We start from the raw sequence: 13,888 nt of genomic DNA, 5'->3' as shown, positions 1-13,888 counted from the left end.
TCTTTTCTTTAGTACAACTTTAGTATATCATTTCTTATAATAAATATAATATCATATCATATATCATATCATATATTATCATAAATCAGCCTTCTGAGAACTTGGAGTCAAATTCTCATCTCTCACCTCAACCTGGGGACCTCACAACACCACACTCTTTGATCTTAGAACAGGAGTAAATTGCTATTGCTGGAGATTAATTACACCCTTTTAGCCTCCAGGCTTTCTTCTCTGTGCTTCAAGCAGAACTCAGCCAAGCCAAGGGCTCGAGCTGCCTGAGTCAAGCAAGACCACAGTAAGGGGTACAAGATTAATTGTAGCTCTGGGGCTGAGTAACAGAGGGGAAAACTGGCAAAAAGGGAAAAAAATTTTTAGAGCACACTCAAGACAGGAAAGTGGTAGAAGAAGAGGGGGGTCAGAAGATGGGGCTCCATGGTGATGTGGGAGAGAAAAGAAGGAGCAGGTGAGCAGAGGGGCCACAGCAGGAGAGGTCTCCTGCTTGGTTGAGGTAGTTTTTCTCTGAACATACAAGCTCAAGAAAAAGTGATGTCCTGGAGAGCCTTTCCTGAGCAGCCTTCTCTCAGTGACAGCTGGCTGTGGGCAGGAGCTGCCCAGGATGTGCACCACGAACACGTCCTGCTAAAGCCTCGCAAGGGATGGAGCATCTGCATGTTTGAATACACAACTTGGCATCTGCAGGTCAGTATCTTGGCCTGTCAGGAAAAAACTGTTCCCAGTCAGGCTTTTGTAGAGTGGAGCATGGGAACATCTCAATCCTGACTGACTATGCACAAGTAAAGCACGCGTTCAGATGATACATTAATCTGAATAATTTCCGGAGAGTCCTTATCCTGTATAAACAGAGTGCACAGTATTACATGCTGCTACACAGTTTAACAGCTTATGATAGCATCTACTATAATGCAGACAACTAGTGATTACTTAATTAGAGGCTGTCTAAAGGTTTGTGATAAGTGCATACATGTGTAATTTTAATTTTTCTAGTTCTTTTGAACTGTTTATCTTTCAACCCTAAAATTCTCTTAACCTTTTGTAAATGTTTTAAAGAAAAAAGATAAGCATTTTTCATTTACATAAACAGGATTTCAAGTATTGTATATACATCTATTAGTTAGGATTCCTAGAGGAAAAAAACACATTATTCTTTATTTTCAGGTGAAACTGACCCCAAGAGGTTAAAGAAATCGCACAAGGTCGCTTGAGGGAGGTGGTGGCAGAGTCAGAAGTGAGGTTACAGCTCCCAGCTCTCATGATGAACTTAAATCATATGTGTTAGTCAAGAATTTGCATGGCTAACAAGCCAGTTACACTTTAAATTGTGTCTTTTCCTTGTCCCATGGACTCCCCTAAGACACGGAAGCAGTAGAACATTGTCAGAGGGGCAGCGTGCAGTGAATGCATTAGTGAAAGCTGCAGCCAGAGATAAAACATTCATAAGAAGTAAATCCAGTCAGTGCAAAGGGAAGCCAAGTGGAGGAATGAGGTGTTTCAGAATGAGGAGGAGAGCTGAGGAGACCAAGAGGTGTGGGCAGGGTCAGAGGATGAAGGGAGGGTGATGAGGGAGTGCCTGTGGTGCCAAACCCCTCAGAAATGCCAACGAGGGGCCTCTACATGAGCAAAACAGAGAAGGCATCACTTGCTGAGTGTGTCATCAGCCAGCTGAAAGCAAAGCCCAACAGTGACTGCTCAGAGATGAGTTAGGACAGGATTTGCCTCACCAATGTTCAGTGATCTGGAAATTGCCCTCTGTGCAGAAGCTTTTTGTTGCTATTTCTCCTCAGTCACTGCAGGGAGCAGACATGTCCAGCTGCATTTATACACCTTGGCTTTGGATGACTTAAGGTAGGGAAGACAAACCCTTAGGCTCTGTACACTGGATTTAAACATGACTTTTAAATCAGGTCTCCCCAAGGAAAACACCCAGCTTGAGAAGCTGGCAGTAGTTGTGTTCATCAGTGATGGAGTCACAGGAGCAACACAAAAGTAAGGTTCTGAAAGGAACATTCAGCTTCAGGGCATTTTTTTTGCAGCAAATTAAACTATGGAATATATCAGATTACTGATCCACTTTGTAACTGTTTGTATGGGGAAAATAAAAACCTTCTCTTATTTAGACTAATTAAACCCAAAGCCTTCATATATATATTTTTTTTAACCCAAAAGGCAAAAAAACCCCTTTCTGTTTACTACACGCTTCTCATTCTACTGCTCCTTTCTCTGTACCATTTCTTTTCTTACACATTTCCTAAAGTTTGGTGCTTGAAGCTGGAGGTATTATTCAAGCTGAGGCTTTAGCTAAAAACCGGACTAACAACCTTAATATGCTTCCTGTTCCTTGGAAAGTGCTGTCAATTTCCAGGAAAAACCAGGTATGTTGAGTTAGTGGATTCAGGAGGAGTGCAGCCCAGCTGCATCACGAGGCCTTTGCACTCTGAATCAGGCTGCTGAAATCATGGCACTAGCTAAAAGCCCATGGCTTTCTAACAATTTTGCACTCTAAAAAATTGCATTTGATTTTTGAGGTTTTAGAGAAACCTGTGTCCATAATCGCAAGAGCAAGGATTATGCTCACTGGAATGAACTGTTCTTGCTAACACAGCATCAGCAGAAGTGTGAGCAAGGTCATAAAAATCATCAGCAGAATATGCAGTTTATTTCCTTGCTTCTCTTTTTTAAAAACCTCCTCTGCTGATTCAGTCTTAAGGTGCTGTGCTGGGCCCAAAAGTTTCTTTCCTGGAACACTAGTATTTAACTCTCAAGGGCTTTGCAAGACTGGAGCAACCTCATAATGTCACAGAAAGTCTCTCACTGGCAATAAATGCAGCTGTTGGAACAAAACACAGCGCTGTCCCAATGGCTCTTGTTGCAGCAGGGCCCAGTATGATCTCCTGCATAAAGAACATCCTATTTCTGAGAAGTAATCTTCACACTGCATCTCAATTAGTTTGAAAAGCAACATGTTGTTAATGTATTTGTATTTACAGGGCCATAAGCATTATGGGCTTATGGAAATAACACGAGCGAGCTTTTCTGATGATTGTGTCCCAAGCCATTCCAACAGTGATGGGCTCTCTTTGGGGCTTTTCTGCTTACTTTATTCCCTTTCTGGTAGAAGCAGCTGATCTGAAAAGCCACATGAATATACTCCTAGTACACATAATCCCTTTAGTTCCCTGCATGACTGTAATTGAACACATTGGCAGACTTTGTTTATATTTAAATATTTTCATAGAAGGGAAAGTCATTCCAAGCTGATCACTTCATGAGGCCAAAAATTTCATTAGGAGCCATTTGAACAATTACAATAAATAAAAACATCATTATTTTTCAGTACAGTTGTGCCATAAACACTGTAATTTATATGAAAATAATTCTTAGTCCCTAATGAAATTCATCTTTGTTTACGATAATCACCACAACAAATTTATTGAGTAAGAAAGAAAACACATATGGCTCTGTAATCCACAGTTAGGTTGTTCTATTTGAAATTTAATTCAGAAGGATAGAAAGGTTTCTTAGGACTGAAGGGATTATAGGTACTGTAATAGCTAATAACATTATAAGATGGAAGTGGCAGCTCACTGTAATAGAAACCCACTAAGACACAGGATAGGCAGGACTTTCTGGATTATCAAATCCAGTCCCCAGGTAGGCAGCTGGATCACATGGTCCATTTAATACATTTTGTGAGCTTCATGAAAAGCTAGGTATGATTTCATCCCTATAACTTTTATACCCTCACTATGCAGGTGGATAAAGAACACCTAATTGATAGTCTAAATTATTCATGGCCAATTTATACCTGCTTGCTCATACATGCAGATTCCTACCCTTAATATTCCCCCTACAGAAAGTAATCAAACCACATCTCACTCTTCAGCTGCTGTGCTGAACAAGCCCCCTGTGCACCCTGTCCTTTCATGAAAGGTTCTCCAGTGCTCTCTTAGCAGCCCTTTGCTGTACCCATTTCATTAAGAGCCCAGCTTTCTTTAACACAATCAGAATAATGGGGTTTATTCCAAACAAAATCTTACTAGGGTCTTATTCAAGGATGTTCATACTTCCCTTGCTTTGCTAGAAATGTGTCTCCTACTGCATTTTAGAGTTTCAGTTGCCTTTTCCATGTCCATGCTGCACTGAAACATGAAATCTTTCAGTATCATTGGATGTTTCCTGCAGAATTTTGTCTGCTGCTACCTCCCTTACTACTTCTGTGGCCTTGCTCTTCAAGGATATTCAGCTCTTGCTGTGTGATATTCTGAACTTTCTCTACACTGATGATACCTCCTAAATTGGTGACTTCAATGTATTTTTATGATCAGACACCTCTGTTTTCCAAATAGGTCACTGATGAAAATAATACCCATCAGTCTTAAACACTTACAGTTTAGGAGCTCTGAATAATTTCCTTTCAATACAGTTCAGCTTCTCATCTTCCAACACCATGTATGCCTTGCAGTTCCTCAATAAATCTCAGACTTCTCCATGCAGGAATATAAATTTATACACAGCTCCTCATTGGCTATTTTATTCAGGTCCAGACAGCCACATTTCCCTCTTTGTCTAGCTAATGAATTACTCTATCAAAGAAACCTATTGAATTAGTTTGATATTATCTAGCCTTGGTAAATACCCCTTCTATTTTATTCTGTTTTCCAGTGACTGTCATGACTTGTACAATTCTCTCCTCCCACATTATTTCCAAAAGCCTGACATAAAATATTGCTGTACACAAAACAAAATATATTGTGATTTTTCAGTGAAAAATCCATGTTTTATTTGTCTATGTATAGATTAGTAATTTACAGCAATATACAATTTTGACTAGCAGGTAGTGTTGAGCAGCAGTTATAGATTGGTTGGCTCTATATTTGCAGCAGAAATGTATATGCATCCTTTTTTATTCTAAATAGGGTTAGTATCACTTTTTAAAAGAATTGGAATACAAATTTGGCAGGCTGGTCCAACTGAGACACAGCCCCACATGCAACAGGGTTTTTTCCTGAACAGCTTTATAGTTAACTGATACATGTTGCAGAAAATCAGAAGACAACAGGTACAGTGACTTGTATGGTGGTCACAGGCATTGGGTGTGGCAGAAATACAGGTTTTGAAGAGACAGAGAAGAGTTGTGGAGGATTTGGCTGAGAAGTGCTGGATGATTGTTACAGATAGAGATAAATTGCACAGAGTGTTGTTTTCTTTGTGCTTAATTTTGCTTAATTTTAGTTATGTTGTGGGCAATACACAAATGGAAAGAAGAGCTAGTAAGAAAGGAAACCAAGACTTGAATTTCAAGTCCACTGCTGACCCACAGACTTTGTGTGTCCTTGGGCAAAATGCTTTGTTGGGGTTTTTTTCTGTCTCACTGCCTCATCTGTAAAACAGAGATAACACTACTTCTTTTTTCCCAACCTGACTATTTACATAATAAAAGCCTTTCCATGCATGACAGACTCTTATATATTTGTACAGCATCTAGAATAATGAGGACTTGAATCTAGGGACTACAACACAAACAATACACAACAATTAGGATTATACATCCATCCAAAATATACCTAATGCACCTCATACTACAGTACCTTGCCAGAGAGACATGACTTTATTCCATGGTGAATTCTGTTTCTTTGATTTCTGCAGTGTCTCCTCTTGTGCTGCTCTTTTGCCTAAGAAAAGCTTTGGCAGAGGGTTAAGTTTAGGGTAACCAGTGACAATGGTTTTGTGGTGTACTGCAGGTGGAAGGCATGATGGACTCCAGAGCCCAGAGGGAATTGCATGGAACTGGCAGCATTGAGCAGCATCTCTGCATTTCTGCAGCAGCTGTCCTGTGGCCCCATTCATCTCCCACTGAAGCAGGGAAAATCTGCCTTAAAGGATGCTTGTCCCTCTGTAAAAAGGGAAAAGAAAGAGCCTCTCATCCATATTGCCTCTGGGGAGGACTGTGCACCCACTGCAGGTGAGACCAACACAGAGCTCTCTTCTTGGTAAGCAAACCCTAACACCCTTGGAGAGTTCTCAGGACATTTGGGGATGCAGTAGGAAATGTTGGATGTGCTCATCCTGTTCCATGCTTGTGGGGTGGGGTACAGTAATAAGCATTTATCACCATCAACCTGGTGGCTGCAGGATCAGAGATCCATTACTGCGCTTCACATTTTCCTAGGAAATGTTCTCTGAAGAGTTTATGCTCAGCCTGGAGAAAGACAGCTTCCCACGCCAGAACTTTGGGAAGTGGGAAGCTTTTTCCCCCCAGCCTGTATGCCCAGAAGGTAATGCCAAAATATGTTGGAGGTCAGGCTGGGTTCACACTGTGATTTTTCTTCATGCTGAGAGAAAATAAAACAGAGGGTGCTTGGCTGCCCTGAGCTGGTGTGTCCAGGCCCTGAGGCTGGGCTGGCTCTGCAGCTACTTGGCTTGGAGAGGAGGAAAAACATGCATAAATTAGGAGCTCTTAAGGCCAGTTTCCTTCTTTGGTCCCAGAATAACTGGCCGAGGGCATTTGTATTGCAGCAGCAGACCAGCCCCTCCCTGCTGACAGGTGACACTCTTCAGTGCTGGCAGATGCACCATGACATTAATTACACTGTGCAGCACTGCCCTGGTTAAAAAGCATGGATGTTAAAAAAAAACTAACTTCATCCCTCTCCTTTTCTTCATGAGATTTTTACAAACAAAAAACCTCAAGAGTAGTGATGGCAACTGCATTATTAATAATACATAGTTGTAAGTGATTAGTTTGGTTTGCTGTCCTGCACAAGGAAGATGATATTGTACTGTGACTATTGTCTTCTGGGAACTCAGGCTGGATACCAGATGTCTGTTACAAATGTTGGGCACCAAATTAAACACCCACACATCCTGAAAGGACCAGCAACACGACACGAAGAATTATTCATTTTGCCAGCAGTAAAATGACAAAGCAGAGGAGTGACAAATGCTCTAGATAAACCCATAGCTCCAATTTAATGCATGGGATAAGGACCTCTTTTTCCAGATAAAGACTCCCAACTCTTGCAGTTTCTTACTTCTCCATAATTTAGCTGTGCACATATTTGGCATTTAGAGTGTGACGGATTTACACATTTGCTATCAAATGAGCTGCAAGAGCTAATCAGCTCGCACAGAATTGCACATATTAATGAAGAAGGCTCTTCTGCATGCCTGCGATGTAGACACCCACTTAACTGGGGCACCAGAGACTAATTTGAAAAGATTTTGTTCACGTAGCTCTTTTCCTATGATGAATGCTTGCAGGGAATCATGCTGTAGAGAGGGAGCAAGCAGTATCTGCAGAATCTGGCTAAATGGTTCTCATTACTGAGTGATGGAAGAGCAATAGGAAAGATAATTTATTAGTGGCTCAAAGCTAATGAGAATAATTAGCACTATTATGCTTTCTAAGCAAACACAGAATAACTGTTCCTTAAGGAGCACTGCCTCCCTGCAGCAGTGCCGAGTGCTCTGGGCAGGAGGACGTGACTTCCAGGAGCAGGAATCTTACCAACCAAGGACCAGGGCAGCTGTGTGGAAACACCCAGACATCCTATGGGCCTGCATTAGAGCTGTGATTTCCTAAATTTTGGGCTAACAGACCATCTTTTTTTCTATCTCAAAACCAACTGCACTGGGCTGATGAATAGAGTTTACACTTCAGCTTAACTCCTCGGAAACCAGAGGTTGGAAATTGCTGCCTTGGATACTGAGATTTTTTTGCAATATTGCATCACACAGTGCCTTCCAAAACTTTGCAAAAGCCAAGCCAGTCAACAATGCTTTGCAGGGAATATTTCAGCAGAAATGGTCAGTCCCCAGGAATCCTGGCTGCCAGCAGAAAAAATGGCATTTGGCTTCATTTCCTTTTTAGATACCCAAGTATCCTCCTTCTCCACTCTGTAAATAAAAGCAGGATGTGCAGAGAAAACACAGCATCTTCTCATGACCAGTCAAAGAAACTAATGGAAAAAATTCTGGTTTCCAATCAGTTCCAGCACAGAGCAGTAATGTACACAACCGGATTAGCCAAAGGGCTGCACTCCTGTGGTTCCTGCAGAGCCATGGAACGCTCAGGGATGCTGGGCTGCCAAAGGCAAAGGAAATGCCAGCGTTTGGCTACAGTGCTCAACACCTGCTGATAAGAGCTGATTTCCACCCCCACCTCTCAGTTTTCAGAATTTACTCCTGCAATCTCAGTGTTCCATTACGGAGCCAATCACACTAAAGTAAGCTATTAAATTAAAACAAGGTGCACGTGGGCAGCAGTCCCCACTCCCCCGAGTGTGAGTGTTGTTTGGAGCAAATAGCTTGTTTAATAGTTTGTAAAATGCAGTTGGCAGGGGTTCAGTGTTATTCTCGGAAATCCATGTCGGCAACATTTCTTTCTTGTAATATAGCACTATCAGGAATACGAAGAGTGATTCTGATTTTTATTTTTATTTTTTAAAAGGCAAACAGACAAAACATCTGTAGGCTACGTCACCAAGTCTTGACTTTTCTTTTGAAAAGCACTTCGCCTCTAAAATCAAAATCACCCATAAAGCAATTCCACCTGAAAGAAGACACTCTGAAGCATTCTCTTAGAGCTTACTCATGATGGGAGTTTTATCTGCTTTTTTACTCCCAAATTAAATGCTGCAAGAACATAGACCTTACCTCTCTTATCTTTTTTCACCAGTAATATCAATCTATCTTTGCAGATGCCTATCAGAAGGATTTTAAGTTAGCAAGATTTGGGGATTTAATTTGGTCTGAGTGGGAGTTTAGAAAAACTCCCAAGGCTTTTTCACCCAACTGCAACTATTTAGGAGGAGCTTGGGGGTCAACATCACTGTCAGATCCAAAATGCAATTTTACATGGGGAGGAAAGAGGAAATGGAGATTTGTTAGGCTGCTTTTCTTGACTCAGATTGGAAAGCAAGTCTCTTCCAATCTCTCTTGGAGGAGTTGCTCTGGTTTGAACAAGTAAGGACACAGTTACTGGGTCAGAGATAGACGGATTACAACAAAGCCAAATCACCCTCTGAGGTTGCAGGGGCTAGGAGAGAAGCTTATGCTCATCTTGGGACTCCCAACTTGTGTTTGCCATATTCCAGAGCATTCACTCTCTTGGGAACTTTTCCCTCCTTTTCCCTCCTTTTGATGGATGAAACAAATCCAGCATCTCAGGCTCTTTCATTAGATGGGAAAACCATTTCCTCCCCAGCTTCAAGTGTGCACAAAATGCTTGGCCCTGCTGCCCTTCATCTCTTGGTCCAGCCACACAGCAGGACTAACACAGCCCTGTGGGCTATTTATATCTTGTTTAAGCCAACACTGGGGAACAAAATGATGCACAATCCTGGCACAGCCTCTCTGCTGTGTACACGTTTTACCCTTCCTCGACAAGATTTAATCTGCTTAGGGTTAACTATGTAGCGGATGTCCAAGACCTTTGAATCACACCTTAAAAAGACTGAAAGATCAAGCCCATAATTGCAAGAGCAGAATCTCTGATTCACTGCAAACCATTTGTTATCAGCAATTAAGTTTCTTGCTGATAAATGATTCACGACTTGAAAGCCCAGATTACTCACTTTTAACCACGGCAGAAATTCCTGTGTGATTATGAACGCCTGGGCTACGCATCTACTGCGAGAGGCTGGGGAGTCTGAATGTGTGAAATGACCAACCATTTAAATACAGAAAGCAGAACTCTTACATATACTTCTCATTCACAGTTTGTAAAAAATAACATATTTCAATTTCAACGTGACTGATGTGAATATAAACATAAACTGACTTCACTAGCACTTTAAACACCATTTTTTGCTTTACTGGAGGCAACAGAGGTAAAACAGTGTGACTGATATCCAGACCTGGCCTACTAATTAAAAAGGCTTGAAAGCAAAACTCTGAATTCCTTGTACACTCTAGTTCACAGTAACTAAGGCCTTTGTCAGCCATTTGATGTAATCCTGTATGGTGTTCAAAACTGTATTTTTCAAAAACCATTCAGACCATAAACCAGATGAGTCATGACCCTGTAACAGAAGGTAAATTATTCTCAAATATTTTATATTTGTGCATTAATACATGCACAACACATTTTTTCTTTTGCCAAGAAAAAATGAATGCCCAAGCCCAAGAAGCAACTGACAAAAGACTGAAGGGAAAAATGGGAATTCCTAATTTTATTATGGTGTAACCAGCTGTAAGGAATTACTGGTCTGAAGCACAGTGTGCAATTGTCTTATCCTAAACATTTACTAAAGCCTATAATTCAGAATGATCCTGACTAGTGAAGTCACCATTGGCAAGCTATCATTTTTTTCTTTCTTATTTTTGAAAAAGTCTACATTTCTCACCAATTAGCACAAACATAGGCACAGCCACAGAAATGCTCAGCATTTTCTGGAGGCTGTATTTCGTTAGTGCCTGCTGCTTTGACTCTGAGATCAAAAGGGGCAGCAAGTTCTGGACTGGTCATATTTAATAGTCTACTAAAAGCAGAAGAATTCCTGTTTGAGATCAAATGGCATCAATATGTATTGTTTCCTAAATGCAGAGTGGAGTGCCTGCTACTTATGTGAGGATAGCTTGAAATAAAGAATTTTCATGATCCTCTGCAAAAGTGCAATACACAACATAAGTAACAGTGCTAATTGAAAAGGAAAAAAAAGCAGAGTAAGAGTCTTCATGAATTAAGCTACTTTTACACTATGATATTATGTACTATCAGGCAGCTGATTTTTTTAGGTGAAGAGGCTCATCAGGTGCCTAATAAGAGAAGATACTTGGCACAGGTCCATGGCCATTCCAATTGAAGTTATGGTTAACAAGCTGGCCACCATACAAGGCCAATCAGGCTACTGGTATTGCACAATACTCGCTAATGGCTTCAGCAGCTTAACGGTGCCAAACGTGCAGTGCCATTAATTGGGCAAGAGAGAGAAGGAAAAAACACCCAGGGAGAAAGCAAGATGCCATTCCCCTCCTGAGCAGCCCCTCAGCACAGCCTGCAGACCCCAACTAGAAGAAAACGAGACGGGCAGAATGGGGAGCAAGAGGAACATTTCAGACCCAGGTCACAGCTCTCTGATAGGAGAAGAGTCTCACCCTCACACAGCACAGTGTGACCCTCACACAGCACAGTGTGACCCTCACACAGAACACAGTGTGACCCTCACCCAGCACACAGTGTGACCCTCACACAGGACACAGTGTGACCCTCACACAGGACACAGTGTGACCCTCACACAGCACAGTGTGACCCTCACACAGCACAGTGTGACCCTCACACAGCACACAGTGTGACCCTCACCCAGCACAGTGTGACCCTCACCCAGCACAGTGTGACCCTCACACAGCACACAGTGTGACCCTCACACAGCACAGTGTGACCCTCACACAGCACACAGTGTGACCCTCACACAGGACACAGTGTGACCCTCACACAGGACACAGTGTGACCTTCACACAGCACACAGTGTGACCCTCACACAGGACACAGTGTGACCTTCACCCAGCACACAGTGTGACCCTCACACAGCACAGTGTGACCCTCACACACCTGCAGTGCTGCCCAGCACTCCCAAGGCCATGGGCTGTTGGAACTCGTCCCACGTGCTCTGACTCCTCCTAAGCCACCACCAGCTGTGGTCACTCGCCCAGTGGGGAAGAAGCTGAACAAGGCTGATTAATGATAAAAATATTTGTCCTTTTAAAAATTTATTTTTCGTTCAAAGTGAATCACAACTTCCTGCCCCTCCCTCTCCCCTCCTGCGAAGACAGAAGTACCTCCAGATCAGCTTTTTTTTGTTTAAGCATCAAAAGTGTAACACATTTCAACTGCTGCTGATACAGGTTTTACAGTGATGACTGTCAGAGAGAGATTGTTTGTGCAACTCCTTAAGGAGCAAAAAGGAAAAATCCCTCCTACAAATGCAGATAACTTTTGGAATGTAAACAGGTAATACACACAATTACTGCATTACCAGAAGTATTATGAATTTCTCAAAACATTTGAACATAACACTTTACAACACGTATTTGATATGACCCAATAATAACTTGAAGGGAAACTGTGTACCCTATAAGAATAACTATGTACCCCTATAAGATAGTCATTCCTGCCATAACTTACAGATACATTGACAGTATTGATGCCAAAGAAGGAGGGTTTAGTCTGATTGAACCCATGCTCTGCTGATTTTTAATGTGGGGCTTAATTCACTCAATACATTTTATAAAGGTATGTAAACAGTTCTGATTTAAAGACCAGAGAGGTTTAAATGAAATTAACAGATCTGGACTGGTCAATGTTAATGTCTTCATTAACTCAGATACCTTATTTATCCCTGAGCACCTTAAAATTGTTCCCCCCAAATCTCAGTCAAGAACACATAACTATTTCACAAGAATGAAAAACTTCATTTGAATAAATCTGTGTCTTATAAATCCCATTTTCCTGCGCTGATTTAAACAAAACATAACAAAACAAACCCAAACCAAACCATGTCCCCTCCCCTTTGTTTTTTACATGTACTGCAATACCGGAACAAAAATTTCACCCTAACAAACAACATCACCTACAGACACACTACAGACTACAAAAATATTGCATAGGAGTGTCAGTGGGCATAGTCTCCCAACATGAGAGAAAATGCTAAGTTTTCTTTAAAACATTATGGCAACATTCTAATTTATTTTCCTTTTAAAAATCAAGTGGTTTCACTTTATTTCAAAATTGTACAAAATGGCCATGGCTGTTTATAAAAAAAAGTCTCTGTCTTGAGAATATGTGAAGTCTCAGGTGCATCAACAAAAGACCTGGAACCATTCACAGTGCAGCGGAAAGCTTCTTCTGAGGCAGAAACTACAATTCATCCTTCTTCTTTCCTACTCTTTCATGATCTCTTTCTCTCAGGGTTCGCATGAAAGTGGTGAATCCAGACTCCTGGTTTTGAAGGAAGAAAAATATGGGTCATATTTTTACCAACAAAGCAAAACAATGCATCAAGAACACTTTGAGCTTCCGTATCCCAGCAGAATATAAACTAAGGAGCAGTTGTTTTGTTTCTGTAGCCCACGGCAGAATAGAAGCCAGGGAGCAGGTACTGCTTCTGCACTGCCTCATCCTGCCATGCTCTGGTCCTGTGCTGCTCCACTGCAAGGGGAAAATATCCACGCACATCCCACATGTCAAACTTTGAAGAGATGGGACAGAGAGAAAAATGTCCCTAAAGCTCACAGGACAAGGTAAAATCTGTCATTAGAAGTGCCATTGATGACTTTTTGTTGAAAATACTCAAAAGACATTTTCAAGCTGTCTTTGTATGCTATTTGAGTAATTTTAAAGACAGTTACTGGATTGTTTGTTGACTATACACACATTTGCCACTCATCCTCTAATAGTTTTGATCACAATTTTTCTCCTTCTCCAAACATTCCAATGATGGAAATCCCTTTTTTTTCCCCCAAGTTACTATTAAAATTATTATAAAAAATTTCAAACTTGGTTGTCTAGATGCCAACCTCTGTATTTCAACAACTTATGATTTAAGGCTGTTGAATGCCTCCAGTTTCCTTTTCCAAGGCAAGCTGTGAACACAGCTCTCAGGCATTTCAAAAGGCTGAGATGGGTGGAGGTGTGAACACCTGTGTTGGAATACACTGTCTACTGGTACCCCAACACTGAAGTTTTCTGGGAAAGTGACACTGCTCCCACTCAATCTGACCATTTTTGCATTTAAACAATCACAGAACATAGCACTCAAAACCGGCAATGAAGAGGGAAAATACCAAAGGTAGAGAGCAACTAAGAGAAGTTAAAGACTTAAAAGAATGTTGTGGAACAACAAAACAAAATAAACCCAACCCAAGCCACAAG

The 13,888-nt window shown here is 41.4% G+C and overlaps 1 protein-coding gene across 1 annotated transcript in view; it reads right to left on the bottom strand.

The window, feature by feature from the left end:
- Positions 1-11,719: 11,719 nt before the first annotated feature.
- Positions 11,720-13,888, bottom strand: part of PDIA5 (protein disulfide isomerase family A member 5) — a 99,665-nt gene continuing 97,496 nt past the window's right edge. The window contains exon 17 of the mRNA XM_064718819.1: positions 11,720-12,955. Within this exon, the coding sequence (XP_064574889.1) occupies positions 12,875-12,955 (81 nt within the window). The 3' untranslated portion in view covers positions 11,720-12,874. The remainder of the gene's footprint in view (positions 12,956-13,888) is intronic.

This window comes from Zonotrichia leucophrys, chromosome 7 (assembly GCF_028769735.1).
Source record: "Zonotrichia leucophrys gambelii isolate GWCS_2022_RI chromosome 7, RI_Zleu_2.0, whole genome shotgun sequence".
Taxonomy (NCBI): domain Eukaryota; kingdom Metazoa; phylum Chordata; class Aves; order Passeriformes; family Passerellidae; genus Zonotrichia; species Zonotrichia leucophrys.
This window is presented reverse-complemented; position numbering and strand designations above follow the sequence as displayed.